Here is a 22,611-nt window from a genome sequence, read left to right on the forward strand (position 1 = left end):
GACGTAGAGGCAAAAATCATGGCGGAGAGGAGGATAAGAAACAGCTGGGATCGATCTCTCGATCTCACCATGGCGGCAACGAGTAGTCGAAGAACAGAAGTATGAGCGGCAAATTGACTTCAGTTCTGAAATTAGGAGAGAGAGAACGCGGGTGTGGACTGAGGAGGGAAGTGGAGAAATAGAGTGACACAAAGGTAGAGATGAGAGGGAGAGCCGAAAGACAGAGGAAAAAAGTGACACGCGTTATGCATGCAAAATGGAGGACAGAGAAGTTGATCATAGCACTTATCTCTCATGCATTGTTCATACGTGCAATTCATTGACCTAGTAAGATTTTATTTAACTAAGGGGGAGACCACCCCTTCGGCTAGATAAGATAAGATTACCTGCGTAATGGGTGCTTCTGGGCATTGAATGGGCGTGTTAAGATAGGCTTACTGGGCCAGCCAGCCCCAGCCCTGCCCAACATCCAGAAAAACAGTAATTCTACGATATTCACATTTTTTTTCCTTTTTTGCTTATTAGAGTTTTTCTTTTTTATTTTTTTGATAAATTAGAGCGTTAAAATAAGTTCAAAATGCACCTACCATTTGGAAACAACTATATCTTCAACATGCAGATTACGGAATGTGTTATAATATCAGTCCAAACTCTAAACAATGTTCTCAGTTACACACAACTGTTTGTCCGATTTCCAAATGTTTTTGACAAATAAATATTCAGAAATTCCTCATCTAGCTTCTTTTATTTCACCATAAACGTGAGTCACCAACCATGAAGATAAGATTTTGTGGAGTTACCAAATAAATCTGGCAAATGCAGATAGATCCCATTGACAGTTCTTGGGGATCCCCCAGTCATGAAGCATCAGTTCCAGCTTTTATATCAGAGCAGAGACAGGGAGCCCTTTATTCTGATGATGATCTCATTCATTCCCTCCAATTCGATTTAAGCTCTTCCCATTCCTAATTTCCTGTAATTTGTATTCTTGCTTAATTGGTCATTGTTATTGTTTTAAGTGGAGATATAAAGCTAATTGTTCATTGCTATTGCATATAGACTAAAATACCAGATTCTGAAGAGCTCCAATTACTCAAAAATCAGTAAGGAGAATAAGTGTCGATTAGAAATTGACAACAAAACCTCCATATTGAACCCTTGTTCTTAGGTGGGTTTAAAGTTGGCGAATTGAAAGGGGACTATTTTACTGAAAATTCTATATGGCTTAAATATCTGCAATATATTTACAGAGATGTGTCCACAATTGGAGGGCGTTTAACAACAAACTTGAGTGAATGTGTATGTAATTTTATAATGATGTATGTATTGTTGAGCTAAAGCACTGTAAATTTGTTCTAATCTTCAAACATCTCTCTTTCTATAATGATGTTGAGTTATAAATTCGGCATGGAAAGCACTCTTCTTTGTGGTTATCGAAGGCAACAAGATTGGAAATATTTTATTCATTGATTCAGAAAACCGATTAAAACTTTGGCCAGACATCAAAGATTGAACGCCAATTCCTGAAGTGAACAACTTTTGAAGGCCAGTGGATTGTGAAAAGCCATGTCCACCATATGATATGCAGGATGGAAAAGCTACTGGAGATATCAAACCTAAGGTATAACTTTTGTCATCTAATGATCTGATCTTTCTCAAGAACATTCCATAAACAAGAAAATTTACACAGGTTGCCATTGATGTTTCTCTGTTATTGTTATTCAATATCAATTACATATATCGCAAAGACCATATCATTCCATCTCGCACATGTTAATTAACAACGCATTCGTCGTCAGCAAATAGGAGGATTACAGTATTTACTCTAACCAGAGATTTCAATAGCCTTGACCTCCGGCTTTTTCACCTCTTCCTTGGGGACAGTTACGGTAAGAACCCCATTCTCCACCGCAGCCTTCACCTGATCCACCCTGGCATTCTCCAGCAACCTGAACCGGCGGAGGAACTTGCCGCTGCTGCGCTCCACCCAACGCCACTTATCGTTATTCTCTTCGTATTCTCTGTTGCGCTCTCCACTGATTTGTAGAATTCTACCTTCTTCCAATTCGACCTTCACTTCTTCCTTCTCGAGCCCAGGAAGGTCGGCTTTGAAGACATGGGTTCCGGGGTCTCCTTCCAATCGATGCGGGCATTGACAAATTCTGCCGTTTCGGTTGAGAACCGAGGGTTGCTGAGAACACCACCGGTGAAGGTGAAATCATGGAATGGATCCCACAAATCCATAGAAAAGGGATCGAAGATATTGCTTCGTCGGCCACCGAAGATGCTGGGAATGATCGACATATCTTTGATTCGTTATGGGTTTTTGTTTGAAGCAGAAGAAGAATGAATAGCCAACAGGAGAAATGTGGAAATAGCAATGAGAGGAAGTGAGCAAAAATCTTTGAGCTTGTTCGACTTCGAACTTCGAATTGTTGACGTGCAGAGACGGTGGAACGCATTCGGTATTTATAGAGAAGAAGAGGGAAGAGTCTGGTACTTTCGTGGACTTCTCTATGTTTTGACATTTTTAATAAGATCATTCTAGCCTTTTCTCGAATCATCGTCTATGACCATGACTTTAATTCTAGCATTTTGTTCGGCTGGTCCCCTTGATTTAAGGCAAAGTTCTCATTCAGGCCCAGTTGGCCAAACACCATCCACAGAACTCTTTTTCTTTGGATGTTTATCCCACTGAGATGCCAGTGGTTCAGGACTTTGTAGATGTAAATGTTGTTTAATATAGAATTTTATCTGGCAAAAAAAATTGTAAGTTGTCACTATTTTTTTTAATTTGTTTCTAATTTTTATTTATCTTTTAAATTATTTTTAATTTTTATTTATCTCTAATTTACTAGAAAAATTATCTTCTAAACTATTTCTAATTCTTACCTCTTCAACTTTTTATTACATCTATCTAAAGAAAGTGTCAATTAAAAAATTTCATAATTATTTAAATATTATAATGAAATTATATACTAACTTTAAATATTTATTCAAAATACGAAAAACTAATTATATATAATAGATTTAATAATATTCATATTACTAATAATTTTATACTTTTACAAAATTCATTATGAAATTGTATAGTAACAATATAAATTATAATTTTACAAATTATTCAATTTAAATGTTGTTCAAATAATAGAAATTTAACATTAAAAAATAATACATTATTTAATATTTCAATAACTAAATATCTTAAATAACAAAACATTAAAAATAGCTAAATAATTATATGACAAAATATTTAATATTTCATAATAACTTTAAAATAAATAAAATTCAAATGATCAAATATTTTAAATATTTTACATATTATTTAGGGTAAAATACAAAAAACCTCACTTGAGTTTTCTGACGATCATAAAAACCTCCTTTATAGTTTCAATTTAACAAAAACCTCGCCTATACTTTTTAAAAAATATGCAACTACCTCGCTTTTTAAACAGAAAAGCCAACTTAATGTATTTGTTTTTTAAAATACCTATTTTGCCCTTATGTTTATTAAAATACTGTCAATACCATTCACATCTCTGTCTTCGTCTCCGTTCTTTGTAGCAGCTCCAACTCTTCCGATTTTAGACAGGATCCTTCTTCGCGGATGCATGGCGACGGCATCAACCTTGCTTATTCCCTCTTCGTGCAAACATCGCCCTCACTATCGTTGCCTTAGACTGCTTCCGCCTTCTTAGACCGACCTTATAAGTCCTGGTTCCAGCTCCGCTGCCTCCTACTCGACGGGAATAAATGGCATCAATAACATGGCCGTGGGTTCTCCTCCGCCCACATCATCTTTGTTAGCTACTATTTTGGCTTCTCCTTTCTATGATGGTGGTACCGATCTGATTGATGAACTTTAGCTCCAAGACCATCTGTGTCATTCCTCAACAATGCTTCCCCCACACATGGATGCCCCTCTTCATCACCTCATGATCTCTATCGTATGGTATGTATTCTTCATCCTCGCCCTTTCTTGTATGCTTATGACAAACTGCTTAAGTGCACCTCCATTAAAGAGATGGCTTCCGTCCTCGCGGCTGCAGCAAAAAAGGTTGGTCTAGCTATACAACAACAAGCGCTTATGTTGATGGATTCTGCAACTGTTAATATATGCCATCATCTAAAGCTTACCGTTAATATATGCCATCTTCTGAAGCTTGGTGTTAAGGCTCGTGGTTGCAATGGTTTGTCTTATGTTCTCAATTAAGTATGTTTGAACTTCTTTAATTTCATTATGGTGTTCTAAAATTTTGTCTTTTTGAGAATTATAAGGTCGATGGATTGCTTGAAATGTAGAAAAGATGCTTGAAGCACAGAGGGGTTTTAGATTTTCATTATTGCCAACCAGAAGCATAGAAGATCCTTGTTTACAAATCATTTGATCTCCAAAAACTCTACATAGATGCTTCCGTTTACAAGAATGGTGGATTCCGTATCGTTGCCAATCCACTGACACATTTTCAAGATGCGCTGAGGAGTCTTCGAAATTGATTTTGTTTAGGAAAAAGGCCATGGGTATACGATGAACATGGCAAACTAAGTACAGATAAAGATAAGGAGAGAGAGGGATAAGTGATGAGGGTGGAATAACGAGCTGGAGGTGTCAGCCGCGTTGGTGACGTACACGTAATATAATTGCAGGCAACAGGGCTCGACAAAGACCAGATATCACTTGTTCTCACTCGTCCTTCTAGCTAGTAAATAGTTGATTCTTGATACTCGAGGATACATTAGCCTCTGACTCTTGCATGTTATTTATATGTTGGTTTCATTTGTTCTTCTATCATGTGATTTAAAAGAAATATAGCCTTTAATTGTCACATGAGGATTTTTTTTGGGGTATGATAATATTATGAAAAATTTCATGTTTTTTATCCCGTTACACTTCGGTTATCATATCGTGTCTTGTAATTTTTTCCTGTTCGATTCTTTGTATGCGTTATGTTTGAGTCTTTTTAGTTCTTTGCTTACTCCATGTTTTGTATTCTCTATTTCTATGCTTGCTCCATTTATATTCCTATTCCTGTTTGAATCTCTCCATGATTTTTATATATGCCTATTCTGTGTTGTTTTCAATCATTTTTTACTGTAATGGGTTGTTTCGTGTGTGCAAGAGAGATCTTTTTGAATGTTGGGTTTGGGGCAAGGTTTACTATCTCTTTGACCATACGAGGTAAAGAGTTAGTTTCCATATCATATTGCTTATTGAATGGTAAGAGGGAGTCTTCCATGATTGAAATAGTTTGAATACGAGGTGGCTATAATAATGGACCTGATTTTGATATTCCCTTTTCTCAGTATACATATGCAATTAGATATCTTGTTTTCTTTTCTTCAACTTGTCAAGTTTATTACTTCTTTATATTTTTTAATTGTGAGCCTTCAACTCCTGTTTGACCACTTCAGCACATTTTCTGTTTAGTTCGGCCCTAGTTAGACCTTTTAACTTGTATCAAAACACTACATAGTGGTTCAGTATTTTGTTTCCTGTGTAGGTACCAGAACCATAATATATTTTCCCTCATTTTATCTTCTATTAGGACATCAACCAACTTCCCATAAGTAAGGAAAATTAAGGAAAAACTAGAAAATAAAACATAGTTATCAAATTCAAACAAAAAAAAAAAAAAACAAATTAACATAAGCAGCATGCCTTTCATAAAGCTGAATGTCAAACTGTATTACACTAACATATAATGAGGAACATGTTAACATGGTGCCCCCCCCCCCCCCCCCCCGCACCCCATTATTCATTGTCTTTTCATTATTAAAAAGTGGTATAAAAGAGAAAATACATATGAAATGCGAACGTACTGTATAAAGTGTAATGGAGGTGTACACCTTTCTACTATGGCTCAAAGGGAACATAAGACCCGAACGTACTGTATAGCAGAGGATGATTCGTGGACATGGGGATATGAAGACATAAGAAGTACTTTTAAGCTTATACGTTGTCCACAAATGAGTCAAGCACCAAACTGCAACCAGTGAGTAAAGGCTGCATGCCATGGCAATAACCAGTTGGTGGAAGAACCAACATGCCAAATCTGAGATTTTTTTTTTTTTAATTTCTATGTAGGTATGGGTCATAGATAGTTATTAAAGGATTATTTGAACCAGTCCTTTTAGTTGGATTGAGAGTTTGTTCTCCTATCTACTGTATGAGTTAGTTTCTTAATTGGATTAGGAGTTAAACTTAATAACAGCTGAAGTGTCTAGATTAAAATACAAAATTATGCACAATTCAGTTCAGCCACTTCAGCTGCTATCAAATGACCCCTTTATGAATAGTTGACATGAATGAGAACATGGATTCAGGAAAGAAAGCTAAAAAACATGCGAAAGTCGGTATCCAATCCCCGTCCCAAGAGGCCAAGAACCCAGATAAGTGGGGCCAATACTGCGACATCAACCGTCAAATGGTCAATAACATATCCTAGCTAAGACGGTTTATAGGAATCCAATACGGAGAAGTACGGATAGATTCAATGCAGAAATGAATTCCAATATAAAATTATAAACATTCAAAATGTCAACAATACCCATTTTATACACCAATGTCCGTCCTTGTAAATTGACATCAATTCCGAGCTGACATCCACCCCAACTATATTTTCAGCCTAAATTTTTGACCCTGGGCTGAACTGTCGTTCTCCCATCCAAATATACATATGTTGGGATTTCAACAATTCAATACAGGAAAAAACGGTTAAAAAAAAGATCATAGCATGATGGTGGGACCCGTTTTCTAGGTTTGCAACGTAAAAATTTCCCAAACAACATTAAATTTGTGTTCTCAGTTTATTTTCTTCCAACCAAACAATCATTGTTGTAAATGACCATAAAACTGGTTTGATGTTTGCATTTACCTGAACCATGTTTATTTGCATTTACCCTCGTCTCAAACAGAGTCTTAGGCTATGTTTGGTTTGATGAAAAAAGTAGGGAAAGGAAGGAAAAGGTAGGGAAGCCTATACAAAATTTGTGAAGGCTTGTCTCAGTTTGCAAGGAGTATGAATACAAATATGTAGTGTAAAACGCTCTAATTTATACTATTTTATATGTGTTTGTACTCTACATGTTTCTATTTGTACTCTTTCCAAATTGGGCCTTAGTACTAATGATGACGCCAAAAAACTTGAAGGTACTTTAAGGTAATATTAGAGACTACACCAGCACCTCACTAAGTTAGTCACAATTAGCCAAGATTGGCTAACCAAGATTAGTTATGAGTTTATTAGCATTTTCTTTTTTCTTTCTTCCTCCATTTTTTCTGTATATAAACCCCTTCTGTATTATTCTTCAGATTAATAAAGAGCATTATCTCTCTCAACAAATTCTAATATGGTATAGAGCGTTCCTCAGCTTTTGCTATATCGTTTTCCAGCGTCGCCATCGTCACAGACGCATTCAAGAATATTTGATTTTGTTTCTTGGAGCTTGTTGCTATTCGGCACCAGCAGACTCCTTTGTTCTTTTCTTTCTCCTGCATGGCTCTCTATCATCTTGCTTGATTTTGATTCTTTCTTTGATCAGCTAAGTATCTTCCTTTGTATTTGGTTTCGATTATTCAGTCGATCTGTTGTGCTACTCATTTTTGTTTCATAGATCGACCGTTTATATTATTGACCACATATTGGTTGAGAAGTGGTTTGCCTGTATCTTTTGTTCGTCCTTTTTTTTTAAGAATTCCAGAGCGAACTATCAACATATATAGACTGTTCAAACAGAAATATCAAGACCAAATTGAACTCTCAACACCACCCAAAAATATGGGTTCAGAACCCAATTTAAAAGTCTATCATTTAACAAAATGGGAAATCCTACAATCGATATAACAGCTGAGGTAATTTTCTTTTGGCCTCTTACTTAGAACCTGAGTTTGGTAAAGAACCACCTGTTCTTCCTGGTCTTGAACAGCTCCTCTAACCGAGCTTTGACCTCCTTTGCAACCGTGACCTTCTTGTCGCACGATTGGAGTGCGTCGAGGGTGACCACGTCCTTGAGATCGACATCGAGGGTGTAGCGAGTCGGCATTATGTGGGTGTAATTCACAAGCTTGACGAAAGCCTTCACTCGGGACTTCTTTGCAGTCTTCTTAGCCGAGTCCTTGTGAATCACCTTCTGGTTCTCTTTGTGATTATTCACACTTATGCTGGGGTCTCTGATTTCTTGAATCTGATATTAAGTGTTATATCAGCATCATCAATCAAAGATACTTCCATTATTTACATCCCTCGACAAATCTTCTTCTCTGCTCCTTTTTCTTCCTTTTCTTGCAGTCTCGCTCTCTCATGGCGTGATCTCCGGCATCCTCTCCCCAAACTGAATTCTTCGACACGCAACCAATAATTCTCAGAATTGATTGACTTAAGCTTTTCGTCTTCCTGTGCAGGTTTTGGCGCCTTATTGTGCCTGTTGTTCATTCTTTTGATTTTCTTGGTGCCTGATGAGAGATGTTTTCTTGAAATTTTATTTTTCCATGATTGACTATATACAGACGTTGATATTCTTTACAGTAAGAAAGAAAAGGATGAATCCTCGAGAAATTAATGGTTTCTTGGAATTCTAGACATTAATTCACTTAATTTATATATTTGAGTTAATTATAATTGTTTCTGATATTGTGGTTCTTCCCGCAGTAATACAAGTTCCGAATTACTGTTACTGTATTTTTTTTTCGTGCTCTATTTTGGAATAAGCTATATTAAGAACTCCTTTGACTTTCTTCTTTTCCTGTATTTTCTTTTGGTTGGATTTCATGTTGTTTACGTACAACTTCTCAAGTATGTTTCATCTATATGGATCATATTCTTGTTGATCTTGGGTGCGTAGCAGCTCATTATCTTGAACATTAATATGTTTTCCCTGTCCACCATTTAAACTTATGACTACTATGAGTTAAGTTTACATTATTAAATTGCTTTATTTGAACTTATCTGATCCTTTCAACAGGTCCCTCTAGATCAAGATTCATTTGGATAATCTCGGCAAAGCTTTATTAGCGTTGCCTGTTTTGATTATCGGCACCCCTTCGATCTTCCACTTGCATACATCGTGGAAGTTCTTGGACAGAATTTTCTTTTCTCATAAAGTTTTCCTTTGGTCTTCCGCTTGCATGCATCAATTTCACAAAAATTAGTTCAATTTGATCAAGCTTTTCTACTAAAGTCAACATGGCAAACAACAAGATTCCTCCTATTGATGATAATAAATTTCATCAAATACACTGGATTCTTGATAGCGGTGCCACTGATCATATAACCAATAGCTTATCCAATTTTTCAACCTATGCACCTGTCACAAATACACATGTAGTTTTACCCAATAATCAAAAGGTTTATGTTTCTTACATAGGAACTGTTATATTCTTTTCCAATTTTATACTTCATAATGTTCTTTATATACCTCATTTTTCCTTCAATCTTATATCTACTAGCAAGCTTACTGATTCATATCCTTATTGTCTCATTTTTCAACACAATCTTTGTATCCTCCAGGATCATCAACACTGGAAGATGATCGGACTAGCTAAAAAGGTTAATGGCCTCTACAGGCTTGTCCTACCTTTTGTTCCTTGTAATTCTTCCATTACTTGCAATTTTGTTTCTATTCCCTTTTGTAATAAGCCTAATGCCACTAATATATGGCATTTTAGGATGGGGCATTTGTCCAATACTCGATTGAAACTTTTGAGAGAATTGGATCATTTTATATCACTATCATCTTCAAATTATTGCTCTATATGTCACTATGCCAAACAAAGAAAGCTTTCATTCCCCATCAGTCAATCTACTTCTACAAACTGTTTTGATTTGATTCACATTGATACATGGGGCCCTTTTTTTGCTCCTTCATTCTATGGACATAAATATTTTTTTATAATAGTTGATGACAAGAGTAGATATACATGGATATACCTTATGAAAACTAAATCTAAAGCTAGACAACATATTTAAAACTTTTATTTCTTGATTGAAACTCAGTTTTCTGCAAAAATAAAGTGTATTAGATCTGATAATGCTTTAGAATTTAACATGTCTGATTTTTATGCTTCAAGAGGCATTGTTCATCAAACTACATGTGTATATACTCCTCAACAAAACTCTATTATTGAGAGAAAACACTAGCATATTTTGAATGTTGACAGAGCCCTCAGGTTTCAATCGCATCTTCCCCTTTCCTTCTAGTCTGACTGTATTTCTCATGCAGTCTATCTAATAAATAGAACTCCTTCCCCAATCATTTCAAACAAAACTCCATTTCAACTTCTTTACCATACTGCTCCTTCATTTGATCATTTGAAAGTTTTTTGATGCCTTTGCTTTGCCTCTACGCTTGATACAAATAGAAGCAAGTTTGACACTAGAGCTGATCCTTGTGTATCTCTTGGCTATCCTTCCGCAACTAAAGGTTTTCGTGTGTATAATTTCAGAAGTAAGAAGGTCATTGTTTCAAGAGATATTCTACCAACAGAATGAAGTTCCTTTAGCAGAACCCTCTCCACCTTCCTTTACACCTTCACCTACTAATTTTCCTTTTCTTAATCCGTCACCACCTCTCACCACTACAGATAATACCACCATTGATTCATCCCCTTCTACTAACATTTCGCCATATGGCATACAAAGTACACATCATGAAACTTAACCTAGAAGATCATCCAAACCTCATACACTTCCGTCATATCTTGACCAATATCACTGTCAAATACCAAATCTTAAAGCCAATTCTATTTTCAAAACTGCCAACCCTCACCCCATATCCTCTACCTATTCCACTCACAAATTATTTTCTTCTCATAGGATCTTTGCTACTAAAATCTCCCAAACCAAAGATCCTAGAACTTACAATGAGGCTATAAAATCGCAATGCTGGAAGGATGCAATGACAATTGAAATCAAAGCATTAGAACAAAATAATACTTGGGTTTTAACCGGCTTACCTACAGGAAAACGTCCTATAAGCTGCAAATGGGTTTTCAAAACCAAGTATCACGCAGATGGCAACATTGAAAGGTATAAGGCCAGATTAGTTGCCAAGGGCTATACTCAACAAAATGGCATTGATTATCTTGATACTTTTTCTCCAGTTGCAAAAATAACAACTATTAGAACTTTACTTGTCGTTGCAGCTATTAAAAATTGGCACCTGCATCAACTGGATATTAACAATGCCTTTTTACATGGTGACTTACATGAAGAAGTTTGCATGACCCTTCCCCCAGGTTTTGAAACATCTAATCCTTCTAAAGTGTGCAGATTAACTAAGTCCCTCTATGGTCTCAACCAGGCAAGTAGACAATAGAATAAAAAAACTCACTGGTGCCTTGTTGTCTCAAGGATTCACTCAGGCAGTTTCTGATACTTCTCTGTTCACAAAACAAACCGGTTCTCATTTTTTAGCTTTGTTAACTTATGTTGATGATATCATTTTGGCAAGTGATAACATTGATTTGATAAATAAAGTTAAAGAATTCTTACATGATACTTTTAAAATTAAAGACCTCGGCCAACTCAAATTCTTTCTTGGCTTAGAAGTTGCCAGATCCACGACTGGCATCAATCTCAGCCAAAGGAAGTATGTGATTGATCTCTTGGAGGAAACAGGTTTTATAAACAGCAAGTCAGTATCTACTCCTATGATTGCCTATCAAAAGCTTGATAAAGATACTGATACCCCTTTACCAGATGTTACCTCTTATAGAAAATTAGTTGAAAAATTAATTTATTTATGCAATACAAGGCCAGACATTTGTTTTGTTGTCCAACATCTTTCTCAATTTCTGGACTGCCCTACAGATCTTCATATGCAAGCCGCGCATAGAATTCTTTGATACTTAAAAGCTAGTCCTGGCAAAAGAGTGTTCTTCTCTGCTTCATCATCTCTACAGTTGAAAGCCTTCTCAGATTCAGATTGGGTTTCATGCCCTGATACTAGGAGATCTATCACCGGCCTCTATGTTTTTTTTGGGAGATAGTCTGATATCTTAGAAATCAAAGAAGCAACAAACTGTTTCCAAATCTTCCTCTGAAGCCGAGTATCGTGCACTTGCTGCTGTTACATGTGAAGTTCAATGGCTTACTTATTTATTGAAAGACTTGCAGATTCCTCAAGTTGCCCCTACTCTTGTGTTCAATGACAATCGATCAGCTCTTCACATTGCTCGTAATCCAATTTTTCATGAGCGTACAAAACATATTGACATAGATTGTCACATTGTACGAGAAAAGTTGCAAGCTGGTCTGATTCACCTAATGCCAATAACTTCTGAAGACCAATTAATTGACTGTTTCACTAAGCCCTTGCCACCTCACTCATTTAATAGTTCAATTCACAAGCTGGGCATTCAAAATTTGTATGCTCCAACTTAAGGGGGGCTATTAGAGACTACACCAGCACCTCACAAAGTTAGTCACAATTAGCCAAGATTGGCTAACCAAGATTAGTTATGAGTTAGTTATGAATTTGTTAGCAATTTCTTTTTTCTTTCTTCCTCCCTTTTGCTGTAAATAAACCCCTTCTGTATTACTCTTCAGATTAATAAAGAGCATTATCTCTCTCTACAAATTCTAATAGATAATATGTAAACAATAAGGGTAAAATTAGTCAATTTGCTAAATCATATGCAAATAATATGTAAAGGGCATTTGTATCCTTTCATATGCCACTTAAAAGTTGGTTAATGACTTTTGAGTTTTGACTAAACACCAGTTTTTGGAAGTTAGGCTATGTTTAATTGTAATGCAAATGAATTTGCACTGGTGCAAAAACCATAGCAATGCAAATGATTTGAGTGTAAATTTTGACATACTTTTATTTTGAATTTGTTACTTGTTTTGTTTGATCCAAGTACAAATGAAACATGAAACCGAACAAAGTAAAATCTAAAACAAAATTAAACAAGAATTTTGTACTCTCATACATTTGTAGTAATGCAAATAAAATTGCACACATTTTAAAATTTGGATACTAAAGTGAGACTAGCCCCAAAGTAGAAATTACTAATCTGTTATTTACCCTAATAAATTCATATAATTTACCCTTAAATAAATTCATATAATGTCGCTTCAAAAGAAAAAAAAAAACAGCAGAAGCAAAACAAATCAGAGAACAAACTACTAATTTTAATGCAAGAGCAAGAGCAAGACAAAAGGTTTCTACTATTTTGTCGGTGGAAAAAACATTTACAAGGAGCTTATTTTTCAATATTACATCCACATCGCGTCCAACATTAAACAAACAACTTCAATACAATTTTACATTATCATTGTTTATTCATTCCACAACGTATTCATTCAAGTATGACAGATAATAGTATTTATTCTAACCAGATATTTCGATGGCCTTGACTTCTGGCTTCTTCACCTCAACCTTTGGGACTGTTACAGTAAGAACCCCATTCTCCATAGCGGCCTTCACCTGATCCGCCCTGGCATTCTCCGGTAACCTGAACCGGCGGAGGAACTTGCCACTGCTGCGCTCCATCCGATGCCATTTATCGTTCTTCTCTTCATGTTCCCTGCTGCGCTCTCCACTGATCTGTAGGATTCTACCTTCTTCCAATTCGACTTTCACTTCTTCCTTCTTGAGCCCAGGAAGGTCGGCTCTGAAGACGTGGGCTTCTGGTGTCTCCTTCCAATCGATACGGGCATTGGCGAACGCTGCGGTCTCAGTAGAGAATTTAGGGGCGCTGAGAGCAGTGGCAGAGGTGAAGTCTGGGAATGGATCCCATAAATCCATAGAGAAGGGATCGAAGATGTTACTTCGTCGGCCACCAAAGATGCTAGGGATGATCGACATCTCTTTAGTTCTAGGAATTTGGATAAAAGAAAAATCAAATAGAAGATCGAACGAAAAAAAACGTCTACTGGGTCGAAGAGCTTGAGCGTGCAATGAGACTTCGCTGTGTCTGACGATGCAGAGAGGAAGGGAGGCATTCAGTATTTATAGAAAAGAAGAGAGGCTTCTAAATACTTTCCCGAACTTTCTCTATGCTTCTAGAGTTCTAGTTTATTCGAAGACACAGCGAATTTTTCAAGGAGCTTATTTTTCAATATTACATCCACATCGCGTCCAACATTAAACAAACAACTTCAATACAATTTTACATTATCATTGTTTATTCATTCCACAACGTATTCATTCAAGTATGACAGATAATAGTATTTATTCTAACCAGATATTTCGATGGCCTTGACTTCTGGCTTCTTCACCTCAACCTTTGGGACTGTTACAGTAAGAACCCCATTCTCCATAGCGGCCTTCACCTGATCCGCCCTGGCATTCTCCGGTAACCTGAACCGGCGGAGGAACTTGCCACTGCTGCGCTCCATCCGATGCCATTTATCGTTCTTCTCTTCATGTTCCCTGCTGCGCTCTCCACTGATCTGTAGGATTCTACCTTCTTCCAATTCGACTTTCACTTCTTCCTTCTTGAGCCCAGGAAGGTCGGCTCTGAAGACGTGGGCTTCTGGTGTCTCCTTCCAATCGATACGGGCATTGGCGAACGCTGCGGTCTCAGTAGAGAATTTAGGGGCGCTGAGAGCAGTGGCAGAGGTGAAGTCTGGGAATGGATCCCATAAATCCATAGAGAAGGGATCGAAGATGTTACTTCGTCGGCCACCAAAGATGCTAGGGATGATCGACATCTCTTTAGTTCTAGGAATTTGGATAAAAGAAAAATCAAATAGAAGATCGAACGAAAAAAAACGTCTACTGGGTCGAAGAGCTTGAGCGTGCAATGAGACTTCGCTGTGTCTGACGATGCAGAGAGGAAGGGAGGCATTCAGTATTTATAGAAAAGAAGAGAGGCTTCTAAATACTTTCCCGAACTTTCTCTATGCTTCTAGAGTTCTAGTTTATTCGAACATTCTAGCTGTTAGGAGAGGAGATATCCTGTATCGTGATTTATGATAAGTATGATAATGGAGATAAAAATGTGGCCCACCAAATGTTCAGTCATTGCAGATGCCCTTGGCTTGGGTGGGAATTGGGATATAGAAGCGCTAGTTGTGGTGGGGCCCGCATAACTTACGACGTGGTATACCGGTAGATAACAAGATAAAAATCCATCATCCGAAGGAACCCACCTAGATTGGGCCTATAGACGATGGGATTGATATATCAGTTCTCATAGATTTGCACAGTGGAGATCAAGATCTTAGAATAGAAAATTAGGGAACTGGGTTCTTCAATCTGTAGTGACTAATGGGTGCTAGTGGGCTGTGCGTAATGCCCAGGTTAAGATGGGCTTACTGGACCCAGCCCATGCCCTGCCCAACAACCAGAAAAACAGTAATTATTGGATATTCACATTTTTTTTTTAATTTTTTGCTTATTAGAATGTTAACGTAAGTTCAAAATGCACCTACCATTTGGAAATAATTATATCTTCAACATACAGAATTGCAGATTACAGATCTGTTAATAATATCAGTCCAAACTCTAAACAATGTTCTTAGTTACACACAACTGTTTGTCTGATTTCCGAGTGCTTCTGACTTCTCAGTAGTAAGTTCTGACAAATAAATATTTTGAAGTTTCTCATGTTGCTCCTTTTCTTTCACCATAAACGTGGGTCCCCAGCCATGATGATCAGTTTTTGTGGAGTTACCAAACAAACCTGACAAAGGCAAACAAATCCCATTGACAGTTCTTGTGGATCTCCTAGTTATGATTCATGAAGAATCAGTTCAAGCTTTATGTTAGAGTAGAGACAGAGCAATGGTCTCAGATGCAAGAAATACTGGGAGGTTAGGGAGGAGATGGGAGAGCTTCAGGCTTCCAGGGATTTCTGGGAAGACGGAGTCCTTTATTCTGATGATCTCATTCATTCCCTGCAATTCACTTTAAGCTCCTTCCATTCCTCATTTCCCATCTCATATTTCCTGTAATTTGTTTTTTTGCGAATTGGTCCATTGTTATTGTTTTAGGTTTTTAGTGGAGATATAAAGCTAATTGTTCATTGCTATTGCATATAGACTAAAATATCAGCTTCTGAAGAGCTCCAATTACTAAAAAATCAGTAAAGGAGATTGTTACTAACAAAAAACAGTAAGGAGATTAAGTGTCAACAAAACCTGCATATTGAACCCTTGTTCTTAAATGGGTTTAAAGTTAGCAAATTGAAAGGGGGACTATTTTACTGAAAAGTCTATATTTGAACTAAATAATGTTAAATTGTGTTATAAATTTGCATGGAAAGTAGTCTTCTCTGTGGATATCAAAGGGAGATTGAAAATTTCTTCTTGATTGACACAAGATTTCCTCCTTTCAGAAAACCGATTAAGAACTTCCCCAGAAATCAAAGATCAAATGCCAATTCTTGAAAGCAACAACTTTTGAAGCCCAGAAATCAAAGATCACCCTGTTCCACCATGTGCAGGATGGAAAGGCTACTGGGGAATGGGGATATCAAACCGTCTAGATGATGATCAGCAGTAAGTCATGGCTCAACTAGTCTCATGGGTTCAAAGCTTTAAAAAGGTGCCCGGTACAACTTTTATCATCTGATGTTCTGATTTTCCTCGATAGCACTCCATAAACACAAATTTACACAGGTTGTCGTTGAAGTTTCTGCTGTTATTGTTCTTCAAGACCAATTACATATCTCCCAGGATGCTAATGTTCAATCCCCACTTACAACAATTTTCCTACTAATCCTACTGCAATTTCTACTATTCATGATAGAAGTCTGAACTCAAACCCCTCCATTCCTTGCATCAGAGCAGCTGTCTCCCACCTATGGATGCAAAAGACGTAATTCTGGAATAATCAAAACCACACCAACAAATTCAAGAGGAAATACTAAATGTTGAATTGGAGTTCTAACAAGAAGACATACGGTTATTCTTGTCGGGAGGGGGAACTTAATTTATGAAACCACATAACAACTCTTAAATTTTCAAAGCATCAGAAGCAGAAGGCAAGGAGACTGAAAAAAAAAAAAAAGTTAAATTCTCATGTAGAAAGCCATCAAAGTTGAATTGAAACAACCACAAAGGATTTCAAATTTCATAAAATTGAAAAGCCTTACATGCCATTTTTTCATTACATCAAAAAACGAGGTTTTACAAAAGCAAGTCTTTCTGAATGGCTAATTTGGTTCCACAGTACATCAAACAAGTCATATACAGAAAAAGCCATATCATCCCATCTCGTACTACATTTTAACTGACGACGCATTCATCAGCAGATGGGAGCATTACAGTATTTATTCTATCCAGAGATTTCAATAGCCTTGACTTCGGGCTTTTTAACCACTTCCTTGGGGATAGTTACAGTGAGAACTCCGTTTTCCATAGCCGCCTTCACTTGGTCCACCTTGGCATTCTCCGGCAGCCTGAACCGACGAAGGAACTTGCCGCTGCTGCGTTCGACGCGGTGCCACTTATCGTTCTTCTCTTCGTGTTCTCTGTTGCGCTCTCCACTGATATGTAAGACCCTGCCTTCTTCCAGTTCAACTTTCACTTCTTCCTTCTTGAGCCCAGGAAGGTCGGCTTTGAAGACATGGGCTTCTGGGGTCTCCTTCCAATCGATGCGGGCATTGGCGAAAGTTGCTGTTTCGGACGAGAATTGAGGAATGCTGAGAGCAGTGGCGAAGCTGAAGTCATGGAATGGATCCCACAAATCCATAGAAAAGGGATCGAAGATATTAGATCGTCGGCCACCGAAGATGCTGGGGATGATCGACATATCTTTGATTCGTTGTGTTTTTGTTTGAAGCAGAAGCAGAATGAAGTGTCAACAGGAGAGATGTGGAAATAGCAATGAGAGATTGAGAGGAAGTGAACACAAATCTTTGAGGAGCTGTTCGAACTTCGAGAATCGTTGACGATGACGAGACAGTAGGACGCATTCGGTATTTATAGCGAAGAAGAGGAAGAGTCTGGTACTTTCGTGGACTTTCTCCATATTCTGAGAATTATTAAGAACATTCTAGGCCTCTCACCGATCACCATATATGACTTTCTAGTGTTTTGCTCGTCAGAACTAACTCCAAATTTTCATATTAAGCCCATGAGCCCATCCAAAGTGAATTTGATCATTTCTCTTTTCAACCTGATTTTAATAATCAATTTTTTGACCAACCGAACACCAAGTAAAATCGCTGATGTCGCTTTAACGTCGTGGCGCATTTTGGAGACCGGATCTGTTCACCGACCTCAGTGTACGGTGGATGTGTATGTGAAGTATCCCTCTATGAGAAATAAATCTCATTTTCGTTTTTTGAGTCTAAATATGTAACGAACGAAGATTTTGCCCGATATCACAAATCACGGTACGTAGCAAAAAGGGCAAGTAGCTAGGCACTTAAAATAGCGTACCAAGGGTATAAACGTCAAAGGGAAGGGACCAGCAGGTCAGAACTCCTTAGCAAAGGGCCCGAACTTCCTATTTTGTGATCGAACTCCCTGCAGGGTGCCCGAACCCCCTACTTAGTGGCCGAAGCTCCCTGCGAGGGGCCCGAACTCCCTCTTTGACCCCGAGTCACACAAAGTAGAGACCCGAACTGGCCCGTCTTATGACAGTTCGGGGCCCCCCCTTATCCGAACTCAAGACTTCGCCTCACGCACTGCTCCAGGCACTTCGCTTTTGGAGCATTGAACTGGACGAACCACGCCGTACCTGACACCGAAGGAGTCCATATCCAGGGGTGGCGCGCCTGACTGACTTGAGATCTGACACTTGACGGCCGCATTTCCAAACGGCCACCTGCCGCTGTCACCTGTCACCACTGCCTCCAGTTACAGAGACGGCTCCGACAAAAGAAGCAGTGACGGTTCTGCCCCAGCAGAGGCGATGACTCCCGAACTGGCAGAAGCACGGAAATACTCATCCTCGACCTGACAGGAGTCCAGAAGTGAGTGCGCGAGGTGGTTATAAAAGGCTCTTCACCCCCAAAGAGGAGATATAAAAACTTTGCGCTATCTGGTTTATCTTGCCTTTGAAGGATTCTAACTTAAGCTTCGAAGCCTTTACACCGGGTTCTCCCCGGAGCTTCCTCATCTCCTTCGTTTCAGGTTCTCTGCTACTCGGTTCAGAGGCAAGATCGCGGACAGCTAAGACCGGCCGGATTGCGCATCATCAATTGGCATCGTCTGTGGGAATACGCTTCAAAAAGCCTCCCTCCAAACTCTCATACCCCCTTTTCCTCTTCAAAAAACCCAACACTCATGGCCTCTTCCAGCAACGCCGGACGCGGCACGGAGACAAACACCACCAGGGAACAGCTTCAAGTTCCCGTGGTGTGCGTTGGACAGTTCACCATCCCCCTTTCGGTAGATGGAATCCCCAGTTTGAATGCGCCACAAGCAGTGGTGCCCGTAAACCTTCCTGCCACAAGCATCCCCTTTCCTCCCCCTATTGAGACAACCTTTACTGAACCGACTGCCGTTCCCCTGGCAGCCAGCCAAAATCGGTTGGACGACCTGATGTAGTGCATGCGGGCAATGCAAGCCCAAATGCAACAGTTCCAGCAACACCAGCTTCACCAGCACCAATTGCTGCGCAACATCTCCCAGTATCACTATCAACAGCAGTTCCCCCAACTGCCACTGAACCAACCACTACTTCCACCTCGCCACCCTGCTCCGAGGCCGGCCAAGGCCTCCCTGCAGGATGGACGCCCCCACCAAGGCAAGGCCTCCAGGCCCCAGAACCCCCCTAATAGCCAGGCCTCGTCCCCAGGTCGAAGAGAGAAAAAAATCATCCCCGCCTCGTAGCTCGCAGGCGGGTCGGGCACCTCGCCCGCGAGACGGCACCTCGGCGCTCCAAGCCCGAGTTCCCACTCACGGAAAACCGATTCGGCGCACTGGCAGCAGCAGACTACCAGCATTCTGGGCCCATCGAGCTCGGCAACACGGAGGCCAGCAGCGCAAGTACAAGGCCCACTCAACAGCGAAGGCGCCGGCGAAGTCGCCGAACCGCCACCCGTGTCCTGTCAGAGCTCAGAGGCAAAGAAGAGACGAGCTCGGACAAGGTAGGAGTTGCCTCGATTCTCTCAGTTCCCTCCCCCCTTGCCTCGGAACTCCTGGCGGTCCCCTTGCCCAGAGATTTCAAGCTCCCACCTCTGGACAAGCATGACGGGTCCTTCGACCCCAACGACCACGTTGACGCTTTCCAGTCCCAAATGCACCTCGCCAGGGCCAGCAAATCATGCATGTGTGTGGCCTTCACCACCACCCTCAGGGGGGTAGCCCGCACTTGGTACAGGAACCTGGCCCCCGGGTCGATAAAGTGCTAGGCTCAGTTCATGCAGGTCTTCACCGCACACTTTGTCACTAGCAAATGGTGCCCCAGAGCAGAGGAAAGCATCTTCGGAGTAGTCCAGAGGGAAGGAGAATCCATACGGGGCTACATCAAATGATTCAACGAAGCATGCTTGCAGATACCGCGGTTAGACCCTGCGGTGCAGCTCGCGGCGGCAAAAAGAGGGGTAACGCACAAAGAATTCAAATGGCACATGGTAGCTAACCAGCCCGCAACCGTGGCCGAATTCCTCAAGCTCGCGGACAAGTTCATGAGGACAGAGGAGGAAATCAACCAATGAATCGAGGGCGGGAACGAGAAAAGAAAGAGGGAAGGCGAGCCCTCTAACATAGTCGACCGGAAAAACCCGGCCCTAGAGCCGAAGCCGAACCAATCGTTCCAAGCTCCCCTAGCAGTTCGTACGGATTACACGCCACTGAACACAAGGCGAACCGAGATCTTAATGACGATCAAGGACGCCCCATACGTGAAGTGGCCACCTCGCCTAAAGGGAAATCCGAACGAAAGAAACAAGAATTTGTATTGTAGTTTCCATAGAGACCATGGTCATAGTACCGAGCAGTGTAATAATCTCCGGGACGAGATAGAGGGGCTCATACGTCGCGGATACTTGAGAAACTTTGTACAGCACAACAATAATAACAATAAGGCAGATCGGCCAGGGGAGCACGAAAAGGATGCCCCCGAATCTAGCAGCAGACCTGCCAAACCATTGCAGCGACAGCCTCCGGTGGAGAGGCCAGTTCGGGGAACCATCCATGTCAATGTGGGAGGGCCGGTGGTAGCAGGGTGTACCTCGGTAGCAGCCTGGACTTCAGTTCGCGAAGCGGCCTCCGAGGAGTGGAACCCTCCAAAGAGACCAAAGACCGAAGAACCAATCCTCTTCACGGAGGACGACGCGCGAGGAGTCCACTACCCCCACGTCGGGCAGCTCGGTGGACATCCTCTTCAAATCAGCAGTTGATCAGCTACAGTTACAGAGGAGCGAACTGAAGCCTGCGAACACTCCTTGGTGGGTTTCAGCGGAGAGGAAGTCAGGCCCCTCGGAAAAGTAACAGTACCTGTGGAAGTCGACACATGGCCTTGTGCGGTCAGACTCAACCATGATTTCCTGGTGGTCGCGACCCCCTCCCCATACAATGCCATAATAGAGCGGCCGTTCACGCATATCCTACGGGCACCTACTATCTGGGCATGAAGTTCCGTACGGACTTCGGTGTGGGGGTAGCGCAGGGCGACTAGCTCAAGTCCCGCAAGTGTTATGTTGCCGCCCTAAAGGGAAAAACCAAGGCAGCTGACGACCTTGAACTGGAGCGGCCTGCGGAGCAAGGCGAGGAACAAGCTTTGCCCACAGAGGAAACAGTCGCAATCCCGACTTCGGCTATGGACCCAGCTCGCACACTCCAGGTCGGTACTTCCGTCGAGGAACCCCTACGGACCGAACTGGTGAGTTTTTTACTTCAAAATTTAGATATTTTTGCATGGTCCGTGGCCGATATGCCCGGTATTGACCATGGCCTTATAACTCATAAACTTAACACTGACCCTGTAGTCAGACCCGTTAGACAGAAGAAACGCAACTTAGCCCCAGAACGCTGGAGGGCGGTCGACGAGGAGGTCGAGAAGCTCCTCGCAGCAGACTTCATAAGGGAAGTCCATTACCCAAGCTGGGTGGCCAACCCTGTGCTGGTAAAAAAGGCGAACGGTAAGTGGCGCATGTGCGTCGACTACACCGACCTGAACCGAGCTTGCCCGAAAGATTGCTTCCCCCTCCCCAGAATTGACCGCCTAGTGGACGCGACCTTGGGACATGAGTTGCTAAGCTTCCTGGACTCCTACTCAGGCTACAACCAAATTCGGATGGACCAGTCCGATGAGGAAAAACCAGCTTCATAACCGAGTTCGGTCTGTACTGTTACAAGGTCATGCCCTTCGGATTAAAAAATGCCGGGGCGACCTTCCAATGACTTGTAAACAGGCTGTTTCGGCCCCTGATTGGCATGAAGATAGAATGTTATATAGACGACATGGTCGTCAAGACACAGTTTTCACAAGAATTAATACAAGACTTAGATTCTGTCTTCCAAATCCTACGTCAGTTTAGCATGAAATTGAACCCCAACAAATGTGTCTTTGGTGTCACCTCGGGCAAATTCCTAGGCTACATTGTCAATCGGCGCGGTATTGAGGCCAACTCGGACAAGATAAAAGCCACCTTGGATATGGGACCACCTCGGAAAGTAAAGGAAGTTTAGAGGCAAAACGGCCGCATAGCCGCTCTAAGCCGCTTCATATCCAAGTCAGCGGACCGCTGCCTACCTTTCTTCAATG

The 22,611-nt window shown here is 40.6% G+C and overlaps 3 protein-coding genes and 1 pseudogene across 3 annotated transcripts; all 4 read right to left on the reverse strand.

The window, feature by feature from the left end:
* Window positions 1-685: 685 nt before the first annotated feature.
* Window positions 686-2,465, reverse strand: LOC104607834 (17.8 kDa class I heat shock protein-like; annotated as a pseudogene).
* A 10,685-nt stretch (window positions 2,466-13,150) lies between these two features.
* On the reverse strand, window positions 13,151-13,809 carry LOC148790221 (17.8 kDa class I heat shock protein-like). Its single transcript, XM_088891919.1, has one exon. It carries the CDS (start codon window positions 13,807-13,809, stop codon window positions 13,333-13,335), a length of 477 nt encoding a protein of 158 aa, XP_088748045.1. The 3' UTR covers window positions 13,151-13,332.
* On the reverse strand, window positions 13,151-14,794 carry LOC148790220 (17.8 kDa class I heat shock protein-like). Its single transcript, XM_088891918.1, has one exon. The coding sequence runs from the start codon at window positions 14,655-14,657 to the stop codon at window positions 14,181-14,183; it is 477 nt and encodes a 158-aa protein (XP_088748044.1). The 5' UTR covers window positions 14,658-14,794; the 3' UTR covers window positions 13,151-14,180.
* Window positions 14,795-16,989: 2,195 nt separating this feature from the next.
* LOC104607836 (17.8 kDa class I heat shock protein-like) lies at window positions 16,990-17,858 on the reverse strand. The gene has a single exon (XM_010273579.3). The coding sequence runs from the start codon at window positions 17,701-17,703 to the stop codon at window positions 17,227-17,229; it is 477 nt and encodes a 158-aa protein (XP_010271881.1). The 5' UTR covers window positions 17,704-17,858; the 3' UTR covers window positions 16,990-17,226.
* Window positions 17,859-22,611: the final 4,753 nt, after the last annotated feature.

The sequence above is a fragment of the Nelumbo nucifera genome, chromosome 7 (genome assembly GCF_055504915.1).
Source record: "Nelumbo nucifera cultivar China Antique chromosome 7, China Antique-T2T, whole genome shotgun sequence".
Classification (NCBI taxonomy): Eukaryota; Viridiplantae; Streptophyta; class Magnoliopsida; order Proteales; family Nelumbonaceae; genus Nelumbo; species Nelumbo nucifera.

Coding starts and splice junctions, on each gene's coding strand:
- LOC148790220 (XM_088891918.1), bottom strand. CDS start 14,657: ATGTCGATCATCCCTAGCATCTTTGGTGGCCGACGAAGTAACATCTTC.
- LOC104607836 (XM_010273579.3), bottom strand. CDS start 17,703: ATGTCGATCATCCCCAGCATCTTCGGTGGCCGACGATCTAATATCTTC.
- LOC148790221 (XM_088891919.1), bottom strand. CDS start 13,809: ATGTCGATCATCCCTAGCATCTTTGGTGGCCGACGAAGTAACATCTTC.